Source organism: Odocoileus virginianus, unplaced genomic scaffold (assembly GCF_023699985.2).
Source record: "Odocoileus virginianus isolate 20LAN1187 ecotype Illinois unplaced genomic scaffold, Ovbor_1.2 Unplaced_Scaffold_43, whole genome shotgun sequence".
Classification (NCBI taxonomy): domain Eukaryota; kingdom Metazoa; phylum Chordata; class Mammalia; order Artiodactyla; family Cervidae; genus Odocoileus; species Odocoileus virginianus.
In genome coordinates this window covers 122,071-134,574 of record NW_027224305.1, presented here as the reverse complement: position 1 = coordinate 134,574, position 12,504 = coordinate 122,071, and the positions used below count along the sequence as shown (strand labels likewise).

Sequence of the window (12,504 nt, the reverse complement as noted above, 5' to 3'; positions counted from 1 at the left end):
TGATGAGCTTCTTCCAGTGGCTTGTCTAGGGTCTGAACACAGGGGCATTAGGCATTTCTCAAACTAAGGCACAGTTCTTCATGTAAGAGACCACTCTCATACTAACTATTTAAAAAATACTATAGCAGTTTTATACATACAAAACTCAGGTTAAGTATAAATGTCTTTGGTTCACAGTTCTTAATCACCAAAATGAAAGTCGCTTAGTCGAGTCTGACTCTTTGCGACCCCATGAACTACATGGGGCTCTCCAGGCCAGAGTACTGGAGTGGGTAGCCTTTCCCTTCTCCAGGGATCTTCCCAATCCAGGGATCGAACCAAGATCCCACATTGCAGACGGATTCTTTACTGGTTGAGCCACAAGCAAAGCTCTAGAATATGGAGTGGTAACCTATCCCTTCTCCAACGGATCTTCCCAATGTAGAAATTGAACCAGGGTCTCCTGCATTGCAGGTGGATTCTTTACCAACTGAGCTATCAGGGAAGCCCATGCATACAAAATACAAAGTTAATAAAATTCATATTAAAACATCAATGTGAGGAGTGATATTTTGCTGAAACTAAAGAGGTGGTGAAATCTCATTAGAAGAAAGCTATAGATTATGTCATTCAACAATTCACCTGATTGAGATAATTTGGAGCTTAACGCACTATTTGCTGCTGCTGCTGCTAAGTCGCTTCAGTCGTGTCCAACTCTGTGTGACCCTGTAGACGGCAGCCCACCAGGCTCCCCTGTCCCTGGGATTCTCCAGGCAAGAACACTGGAGTGGGTTGCCATTTTCTTCTCTAATGTATGAAAGTGAAAAGTGAAAGTGAAGACGCTCAGTAGTGTCTGACACTTAACGACCCCATGGACTGCAGCCTACCAGGCTCCTCAGTCCATGGGATTGTCCAGGCAAGAGTACTGGAGAGGGTTGCCATTGCCTTCTCCACACTATTGTCTGAATTACTGTGATTATTGATTTCCAGTATTTTTACTTCTATTCAAAAATATCCATTTAAGTCAGCATTATATAACTCTATTATTGAACAAAGCATCAAAAAATCAGCAATGAAAAAAATATTATGCATTTACTGCTACTCTTTTTTCTACTGAATTGCATGTTGATACATTCAAACTTTTTAAATGTTTAAAAATATTCTTAAAACTTTTATCTATTTAAAGACCTATGATGCTTTTATTTGTAAAGTGTCATTATTCCATTTGTCTTTAATTAGATTTAAAAAATGGCATAACACAAAATCTTCAGAAAGACGGGGAGTATTCTAAATTGGCCCAACAGATGATTAGAAATATGCCTTTATTATTTAATTTGTTGTCATCAAACAAAAATATCCAAATCGAAAAATTCTAATGTAATTCCTACACCCTGTAGGTTGGCAGACTTTTTTGTCCATAAAGGGTCAAATAGTAAATAGTTTAGGTTTTGAAGTCGTACAGGCTCTGCTACAACTATGCTGGTGTAGCACAAAGCATCCTTGGTCAATGCATAAATAAATGAGCATGGCTGTCTTCCAACAATACTTTATTTATAAACAAATATCAAGCTACTTTGCCCTGTGGCTATCCTTTGCCAATCCCCACTATACTCCAAGAATTTATCCATAAACCTCTAAAGATTACTTTTTTCACTAAATATTATCATAGCTTTTTGAGGAGGTTTAAAATAAAGAACACATTAATGGATAGAAAAGAAGAAGGAAATTGAATGATGCTAATACCAAAGATACTTCCCAGGTGGCTCAGTGGTAAAGAATCCACCTGCCGATGCAGGAGATGTGGATTCAATCCCTGGGTCAGGAAGATCCCCTGGAGGAGGAAATGGCAACCCACTCCAGTATTCTCACCTGGAAATCCAATGGAGAGAGGAGTCTTGAGGCATTGGTTTTCTATGTAGAGGATCATGTCATCTGCAAACAGCGAGAGTTTCACTTTTCTTTTCCTACCTGGATTCCTTTTATTTCTTTTTCTGCTCTGATTGCTGTGGCCAACACTTCCAAAACTATGTTGAATAGTAATGGTGAGAGTGGGCACCCTTATCTTGTTCCTGATTTTAGGGGAAATGCTTTCAATTTTTCACCATTGAGGATAATGTTTGCTGTGGGTTTGTCATATATAGCTTTTATTATGTTGAGGTATGTTCCTTCTATCCCTGCTTTCTGGAGAGTTTTTATCATAAATCGATGTTGAATTTTGTCAAAGGATTTTTCTGCATCTATTGAGATAATTGTATGGTTTTTATCTTTCAATTTGTTAATGTGGTGTATTACATTGATTGGTTTGCAGATATTGCATATTGATTGACATTGCATTCCTGGGATAAAGCCCACTTGGTCATGATGTATGATCTTTTTAATATGTTGTTGGATTCTGTTTGCTAAAATTTTGTTAAGGATTTTTGCATCTATGTTCATCAGTGATATTGGCCTGTAGTTTTCTTTTTTTGTGGCATCTTTGTCTGGTTTTGGAATTAGGGTGATGGTGGCCTCATAGAATGAGTTTGGAAGTTTACCTTATGCAATTTTCTGGAAGAGTTTGAGTAAGATAGGTGTTAGCTCTTCTCTAAATTTTTGGTAGAATTCAGCTGTGAAGCCATCTGGTCCTGGGCTTTTATTTGCTGGAAGATTTCTGATTACAGTCTTGATTTCCGTGCTTGTGGTGGGTCTGTTAAGATCTTCTATTTCTTCCTGGTTCAGTTTTGGAAAGTTATATTTTTCTAGGAATTTGTCCATTTCTTCCAAGTTATCCATTTTATTGGCATAGAGCTGCTGGTAGTAGTCTCTTTTGATCGTTTGTATTTCAGTGTTGCCTGTTGTGATCTCTCCATTTTCATTTCTAATTTTGTTTATTTGGTTCTTCTCCCTTTGTTTCTTTTTTTTTTTTTTCACAATTTTTATTTTTTTATTTTTTGTTTTTATTTTTATTTATTTATTTATTTATTTGTTAGTTGGAGGCTAATTACTTTACATCATTACAGTAGTTTTTGTTATACATTGAAATGAATTAGCCATGGATTTACATGTATTCCCCATCCCAGTCCCCCCTCCCCCCCCCCTCTCCACCCAATCCCTCTGGGTCTTTCCAGTGCACCAGGCCCGAGCACTTGTCTCATGTACCCAACCTGGGCAGGTTATCTGTTTCACAATAGATAATATACATGTTTCAGTGCTGTTCTTTTGAAACATCCCACCCTCGCCTTCTCCCAGAGTCCACAAGTCTGTTCTATACATCTGAGTCTCTTTTTCTGTTTTGCATATAGGGTTATCGTTATCATCTTTCTAAAGTCCATATATATGTGTTAGTATACTGTAATGGTCTTTATCTTTCTGGCTTACTTCGCTCTGTATAATGGGCTCCAGTTTCATCCATCTCATTAGAACTGATTCAAATGAATTCTTTGTAATGGCTGAGTAATATTCCATGGTGTATATGTACCACAGCTTCCTCATCCATTCGTCTGCTGATGGGCATCTAGGTTGCTTCCATGTCCTGGCTATTATAAACAGTGCTGCGATGAACATTGGGGTGCACGTGTCTCTTTCAGATCTGGTTTCCTTGGTGTGTATGCCCAGAAGTGGGATTGCTGGGTCATATGGCAGTTCTATTTCCAGCTTTTTAAGAAATCTCCACACTGTTTTCCATAGTGGCTGTACTAATTTGCATTCCCACCAACAGTGTAAGAGGGTTCCCTTTTCTCCACACCCTCTCCAGCATTTATTGCTTGTAGACTTTTGGATAGCAGCCATCCTGACTGGCGTGTAATGGTACCTCATTGTGGTTTTGATTTGCATTTCTCTGATAATGAGTGATGTTGAGCATCTTTTCATGTGTTTGTTAGCCATCTGTATGTCTTCCTTGGAGAAATGTCTGTTGAGTTCTTTGGCCCATTTTTTGATTGGGTCATTTATTTTTCTGGAGTTGAGCTGGAGGAGTTGCTTGTATATTTTTGAGATTAATCCTTTGTCTGTTGCTTCATTTGCTATTATTTTCTCCCAATCTGAGGGCTGTCTTTTCACCTTGCTTATAGTTTCCTTTGTTGTGCAAAAGCTTTTAAGTTTCATTAGGTCCCATTTGTTTATTTTTGCTTTTATTTCTGAAATTCTGGGATGTGGGTCATAGAGGATCCTGCTGTGATTTATGTCGGAGAGTGTTTTGCCTATGTTCTCCTCTAGGAGTTTGATAGTTTCTGGTCTTACATTTAGATCTTTAATCCATTTTGAGTTTATTTTTGTTTTACATTTTCTCTTGGGTGCAGAATACTGAAAGAGGCAAAGACAGCTAAGGAGAGTTTCACAGGCCTCAAGGTAAACCTTGAACTAATTTGTTTTCCTGCATGTATATTCTCTGTAATTTCAGACAGCCCTTAGCTATGACGATCATGCCTTCATCTGAGATCTTGTAACACTGGCCGAAATGAATATCTTTGAGTTCTCTGCATTTCAACCCCAGCTGCTTGAGTCCTTCATCAGTGAGTTTGTCCTGGTTGCCTACATGAACTTTCTGAAGTAAAGGACAGTGAGAGGCAACTGCAATAATAGAGGTGTCAGAAAGCTGTTTACACCTGTAAGCTGTATACCTAAGAAGTCCAGGATATTTAAATGCTAGAACACATACGCCAGTATCAGACATACTGCGACAATCAGAAATGTTGATTTCAATTATATTTTGACTTCTTGATGCAATTTTTTCCAATAATTCATCAGTGACCTGCTGATGACTACTAAGATCCAGCTGCTTCCAAAACTGGAAATCTAAACAAAGGTCACGCCAGTACTTGCACACCAATGATGCAGAAAGGCAACGTTCATCCAGAGATAAATTGGAAAATATCTTGAGCAGGCAGCTGGTTGATGTCCGGGGCATCGGGGGGGGGGGGGGGGGGGGGGGGGGGGGGGGGGCGGCTCCCTGTGGCACTCGCACGGCGGCTCTGGGCCCTCCGGACAGTCGGCGTCGCCGCACTCGTGCTGCGGCTGCCGGGCGGCCGAGGGGGCGGCGCCCCCCGCTCGGACCGCGTCCCCGCCGGCCTCCGCGGGGGCTCCTCCCGGGGCGGCGGGGGAGCGCGGGGCGCGGAGCGGCGGGGAGGGGTGCTGCTCAGGGCCGCCGCCCGTAGGCCCGCCGCCGCCGCTGCCGCCGCCGCAAGCGCCCCCGCCGCAGCGGGGCTGCTTACAGGGGGTGCAGGCGGGGACCCCGGCCCCCTTCCGCTTGCACACCATCTCGGGGGGTGCGGGGGGCTCGGCCGGCGGCACCCGGAAGGGCCGCGAGGCGGCGGGCGGCGCGGGCGGGCGCACGGGCCCCGCGCGGGCCCACAGGAGGCTCCGGGCCGGGCGCTCCCGGGCGGCGGCCGCGGCCGGCCCCAGCTCCCCGCGGCCGGGGGCGGGCGGCGCAGCAGCGGCGGCGGCGGCCGAGAGCAGGAGGCGGCGCGCGGCGTCCTCGGCGGCCAGGCCCGCGCGGCGCCGCGCCGGGGGCTGTGAGGAGGCGGCCGTGCCGTAGGCCCTGAGCGGCCGCGGCGACGACGCTCCCTTTGTTTCTTAATGAGTCTTGCTAACAGTTTGTCAATTTTGTTTATCTTTTCATAAAACCAGCTTTTAGCTTTGTTGATTTTTGCTATGGTCTCTTTGTTTCTTTTGCATTTATTTCTGCCTTAATTAAGTCTGTTCTTTATGTCTGTGTCTCCTTTGCTGCCCTGCAAATAGGTTATCATCACCATCTTTCTAGATTCCATATATATGCATTAATACATAATATTTGTCTTTCTCTTTCTGACTTACTTCACTCTGTGCAATAGGCTTTAAGTTCATCCACCTCATTAGAAGTGACTCAAATGTGTTCCTTTTTATAGCTGAGTGATACTCCATTGTACATATGTACCACAACTTCCTTATCCATTCATTTGTCAATGGGCATCTAGGTTGCTTCCTTGTCCTAGCCACTGTCAATAGTGCTTCAATAAACTGGGGTATACGTGTCTTTTTCAATTATGGTAGAACCAAAATTTTGTTGTGAGTGACATGCTGAGATTGAAAAGATCCTGATATCCCAACCTAGACAGCATATTAAAAAGCAGACACATTACTTTGCCAACAAAGGTCCATATAATCAAAGCTATGATTTTTCCAGTAGTCATGTATGATGTGAGAGTTGGACCATGAAGAAAGCTGAGCACTGAAGAATTGATGCTTTTGAAATGTGGTGTTGCGAAAAGACTCTTGAGAGTCTCTTGGACACACGGAGATCAAACCAGTCAATCCTGAAGGAAATCAGTCCTGAATATTCATTAGAAGGTTGATGCCGAAATTGAAGCTCCAATACTTTGGCCACCTGATGTGAAGAACTGATTCAATGGAAGAGACCCAGATGCTGGGAAAGATTGAAGGCAGAAGGAGAGGGGGATGACAGAGGATGAGATGGTTAGATGGCATCACAGACTCAATGGACATCAATTTGAGCAAATTTTGGGAATTGGTGATGGACAAGGAAGCCTGGCATGCTGCAGTCTATGGGATTGCAAAGAGCTGGACACAACTGAGCAACTGAACTGAATTGAACTGAGAATAACAATTTTGTTGTGAGCGACAACATGCAGAGACTGGAAAAATCCTGATATCCCAGGCTCCTTTGCAGATGTAAGAAATGTGGAGACACGGACTAACACTCGTGAATGAAATATAAGTAGGAGCTGCGGGGTAAAGCTTCTGAAAATGGTTGACATGGCCAGCATGTGCTCAGTTGCCTCTTGATGTTCTTCCTGGAAGGTGGAAAAAACGGATAGACTTCTTGCTGTTTCAGCAAAGTATATAAACAAAAGTGACAATTTAAGGACAAGAAACAGCCAGAAAGAAGACCCTTGATTCCTCACAAAATTATGAAGCTAGTATACCAGCCCTGGACTGCACATGGTACATGCGATAGAGCTTCTTTATACGAGAGGGAAGTAAATTCCAGCCTGTTAAAAATGTTACCTGAGTTTTTTGTTATGTGAAGCTGAACCAATATCTGATATAAATGATGTTCATTAAAAATACATCACTGCATCAGTCTGATTGAGGAAGCTCCTAATAACCCAGCTCTTCAAATGTGTTCTAGGTGGTTCTGATACAGGTGATGGTGGTGGTTTAAGGTCTGGAATGTGGGAACCACAGTCCCACCAACCTTTCCCCTGCCCTCCTACCTCTTCCACCAAGTGTCACATAAATACAAATGCCCTTTGTCCACAAACACATTTTCAGAAGCATCAAAACTGTATCAAGAAAACTACTCTTACCAGGAACAAGAATACAATGGATGGAAAACTGTTATATATGTGATAATAAACAGAAGTATCCACTTTCAAAAAACAATACTTTAGGGGCTGATAGAAGAAAACATACATCTCTCACTTGTAAGAGGAAAAATTCTGACTTTCAGATAAACTCCCATCTCTTTAATGGAGAAATTGAAGCTTAGAAATCATACAAATCATAAATGGCAGAATCAGGTGCACATCTTTGTCTCTTTTACTCCAAAGACTGAGATCTTTGTGTTTATTATTACATAACATTTTCACTCCTCAGTTTTAAAGTGAAAGGTTTCATTGAAACAGTCCTAAATCCTTTTTATTTCTAATGCCTGATGAATCTACTGTTTCCTATACAGGAATTAGAGAAATATAAAATCATCTCAGGCATCTTAAAGCCCTCCCTAGGTCTTGAGGGGGCTGCACATGTAACAGATGGGCCCTTCTAATACTGAGAAGTCCTTCTTCATCCTCCAGAGGTGACCTGGTAAAATTAGAACTTGAAGGGTCTTTAGGCTCATCCAGTCTAAATCCTTTGTTTAAATTGAGGAAACTGAAGGCTGCTACACTGATAATATGGCTAAAGACACAGCCAGGATGGGCAGAGCTGAATCTGGAATTTCAGTTTCCCGTTCTAAACCTCATCCCTTTGCTACAGTCTGACACGCTACCGAAAACATCAGGAATTTGAGAGGAGCTCCCTTTCATGTTGCTAGCCATTTGCAGACTCTGTGGGAAGACAAAACCACCAACTCTGCACACTGTTGTGGCTTCTAAGAGACAGCTCTGGCAGGTTTGTGATGGGGCTGCGGGTCCCCACAGAGCACTGTGGGTCTGCTGCACAGAGGTAAGTAGCAGCATCCTCAGCCTGGGAAGCAGTGATGGACAAGGAACTGCTTTTGATGGAGTTGTCAAGTGTGAAGTGTAGTCTCCCACTATATTTCTGTCTCTCATTAGAATGCATTAAAATCAGATGAACAAAGCCTCGCCTTGAATCCTGTCTGTACCACTGTAAGGCAGTTATAGTAATACTTTTATAACTGCAGTTCATGGTGACATTTTCACCCTCCTGGATGCTCAGGGTCTGAAGATTCTGTTCTCCTTGCTGGCTATTCACCTCTAGGCAGAAACACAAGGACAGAGGCCAGGAGTCAGTCACTGCAATTTCACTCACTAGTGTTTGCATTTCCTTCCATAATTTGAGGGTACATTTCCCAATTAACAGGCTTTCCTGGTGGCACAGTGGTAAAGAATCTGCCTCCAATGCAGGAGATGTGAGTTTGATCCCTGGGTTAGGAAGATCTCCTGGAGAGGGAATGGCAACCCACTCCAGTATTGTTGCCTGGAAAATTCCACGGACAGCAGAGCCTGGCAGACTATAGTCCATTGGGTCGCAAAGAGTTAGACAGGACTGAGGGACTAACACTTTCAATTTTCACAATTTTCCCATTTAAAGAGATTTTGTCCCCTCAGTCTTGTGGGCTCTGAACTTTGGTCACCCTCTTCCCATCACCAAGAGCCCCAACTCACTGGCCAGCTGAAGCCACAGAATCACCAAAGACAGAGCCAGAAGCTTCTCCATTGTTCTTCTTTATGGGGAAGAAGACACAGCTCTCGTCCTGAAATAAAGCCAGATTCCTCAGTCTAGCTCTTTTTTTGGGTGTACTCATCCAGTCCCTCTGAGGCCCAGAGAGAGTCTCAGGTTTCTTACCCAGCCAATCAAAGGAAGCTTAGTCTTCTGCTTTCAGTACAAACATGCTGATTTCAAACAAAGTGAGTCTGAGGAGAGAGGCAATGCCATCTTGTGGGGACAACATCATCCTGCAAAGACAACCACCCGAGGAAGATGAAGTGTGTTAGGCCTGGGTCAGAGGAAATCACAAAGCTGTTCTATTCTCTGCCTTTGTTGAACTCCAGTTCCAGCCTAGAGTGAGAACAGCTACAATCTTATGCACTAAAAACTCAATTAAGAAAGAACACTAATGCCCAGTGTTTACAGAACACCTCTGAGGAGCACTGTTAGACTTCTTACAGTCACTTCTGATACCATGTCCTTCTTCTTTTTTCCTAACTTGCCTAATGCTGGAATGAGATTGTATATCAGTCAAGGTTCTTATTTATGAGTAACAGAAACTGACTCTGGCTGAATTAAATAGAAAAGGAATAAGTTAATTAATATTGGGTTTGCCTCAGAATCTCCAATACGGTCAGAGAACTGGACTCCAAAGCTATAGAGTCAGTCTACCAAACATTTAAGGAAGAGCTAACACTGATCCTTCTCAAACTACTCTCAAAAGCTGCAGAGGTGCGGAGGAAGGAACATCTCAGTGAAACCTGCTTCATCACTTTGGTCTCATGACTTCATGACCCGGCCTTGCTAGCAGTCTGAAAGTTATGCCTGAGCTCAAAAGCACTGATTTGCACTTACCAAGTTTGACCTCGCTAATGCATTTTCAGGGCATAATCTGTCAATGACACAGACTAATACTGAGTCCCTGATGTGGTGTCATTCCCCAGAGAGACTTTCCAGATGCCTGGTGACGACTGGATTACATTAGATATTGCCTATGATGGAGACAGCTGAGATTTGTCCTCACTGGAATAGACACTTATACCTGCTGTTGTACTCTGCCAGTGTCATCCTCATAAACTCACAGAATGCCTAATTTCAGCAAGATATTCCCCACAGCACTTCTTCTGAGGAAGAAACAATTTTCACAGCAAAAGATTACAGCCATGGGCACATGCCCACAGGATTATTTTTCTTACCACATTCCCTATCATCCAGAAATGGATGATATGATTAAATTTAGCATGGCTGATTGATTCTATGGGCTTCCTAGGTGGCACAGTGGTAAAGGATCCACCTGCCAATACAGGAGATGCAAGAAACACAGGTTTGATCCCTGGGTCAGGAAGATCCCCTGGGGTAGGAAATGGCAACCCACTCCAGTATTCTTGCCTGAAAAATTCCAGAGACAGAGGAGCCTGGTGGACCATAGTCCATGGGGTCACAAAGGGGACTGAACGACTGAGCACTCTCACACACATTGATTCTGTAATAGCACCGGTTGAAAAACAACTCTGAAAAGATGACATTCTGTCTCATTGGCTGCAATGTATGCTTTACAGCAGAGATAAGTAATGGTGTTGTCTCCCCCATCGCCAGAATGCGTGATTCCAGAAATCAAGGAGGTGGCACTGGGAGTGGATCCTTCACTGTTATTTTCAGTAACTCACTAGCAAGATTTTTGCATGTAATGTTTGTAACTTTGAGTTGTATTAGTTCTTATTCTCTAAAAGAAATAATGCTTTCACCAGGGAACACAGCAATGGTTTCACTGAACTGGAAGATAAGACTTCCATGTGGCTATTTGGCCTACATACGTCTCACAACCAATGAATAGAAAATGAGGTTACTCTACTGACTAGGGTGGTTGATACCAATTACCAAGGAGAAATGGGGTTGTTGCTACATATCAAATAAAAAGAGGACTATGTCTGGAACCCAGGAGATTTCCTAGGGGAGCCTCTTGGCACTTCCATGCCCAATACTAAAGGTCCTCTGCAGTCCTCTAGAGGTTAACAAATAAATTTGGACACCTACCTACCTTAGCATCTGTTATTAAATAAATTCTAAATATAGATAATTAATATTTTTAAGTAATAGCTATTTTTTTATAAATTTAGGATGGTCATGAATTTTCTAAGCATGAAAGCCAGAAAGAGTATAGGAAAATATTAGCGGATCAGACTTCACAGAAATTTAAGCTTCTGTATAGGTTTGTTAATGAAATGCTTAAGCATTACCATACTGAGTTATTTTCCATTCATCATCATTGATTCTGAACTTCCTCACACCACGAATGGGCCCTTAGAATTTTAGATCTACAGTCTCTTTTTAAATAGTTCATTAACAAAGTAACAAGCATTTGAACTAAAAAGAAGGCAATTCTAGAAAGAGTGTAGATTAAAAATGTTCCTGATCCCCTGTGTTTAGTCAAGGAGCTTTCTGTTGAAGTCAGCCAATGCTGTGCCAACAGAGCCTCAAGTGAGTTCTTCCATTGGGACTCGTAATAAACCTGGGGTCAGTAGCAAGGAACTTCAGGATGAAGAGCAGAAAACTATAGGTCGTAAAGAAAGCTTTGCATGCAGAGATCAGTGGACCTCTAAGGAAGCTAGTTCTTTTGAGAAAGCCTTTTCTCTAGCCCCCAAATAGCTGAGAAGGAAGTAGCAGATTGAGTCCCATCTGTCCTAAATGGAGAGGAATACAACAAGATAGGAGAGCAAAGACATGTCTTTCTGGTTTTTCAGCAAGATACTAGCATTGCTGTTGAGACCAGTGCCCTATTGCCTAAGACATTGCTGATCACAGGTACAAAAGTATCTAGACTTTTCACTCTCATGGCATTGCCTCCACTTAAAGTGCCCCAGCAATTAGACATGTCAGAAAAGAGTAAAGAAAGGGAAAGGATACTTCAGAGAAAAATAAGGGCTTCATCTGGGAAAATAAAGTCTAAAAAATGATCAGGGTCAGTGACCCAATTCCCCTAGCCAAAAGTCAGGACACAAAGTTTTCAGTGATTGAGAATTCATTTACAAGGAAGCTCTCACAAAGAAGGAATATCTCGCTGAATGCATTGTTTATTTATTGAATCCTCTTGAGGGAATAAGTGCAATTAAATAAAATTAGGAGAATTATGTAAACCTCAGACATAATTATCATGAAAAAATACAGTGTCTCCAACAAGATTTTGATTGATGGAAGAGAAACAGGACATGTACATGATGACCACCTGACCTCAATTCCACCACCCTGCTGCTCCTATCCAGCACTTTCCCCACTCACCTTGCAAGTTCATCTGACTGATTCTGCTCTGTGACTATGAAGTAGGGGCCACAATTCAGGTTACTGTCTCCTATTTCTTTCTCCCCAATCTCTCTTTTCTCTTCTCTCTTTTCTGTGCACTACTTCTCTTCTGTTTCATCTTCTTATCTCCTTTTTACCTTTTTTTTTTTTTTTGTCTCTGAAAGAAATGGATGTGTAATAGAAGGTAGAAATCACTGGAATAATTGTGAAATGACAGCAAGGCTCATATTTTAGAATTTTTAGTCATGAATATCAAAACTCTAGATAGGTAATGCATGTCTTTTCTTCTTGAACTTTTAGTTTTACCATGGCCCTAATCTGATGCTCAATTCTGTTGGGGAATCATCGATTTACACCACT

The 12,504-nt window shown here is 42.3% G+C and overlaps 1 protein-coding gene across 1 annotated transcript; it reads right to left on the bottom strand.

Moving 5' to 3' along the window:
• Positions 1-4,316: 4,316 nt before the first annotated feature.
• LOC110124344 (F-box/LRR-repeat protein 17) lies at positions 4,317-5,799 on the bottom strand (the record flags this gene model as incomplete). The annotated part of the gene is given in 3 exon segments (XM_070463215.1): positions 4,317-4,848; positions 4,881-5,520; positions 5,770-5,799. Coding segments are annotated over 3 exon segments (1,202 nt in total), but the record flags the coding sequence as incomplete, so codon positions are not given.
• Positions 5,800-12,504: the final 6,705 nt, after the last annotated feature.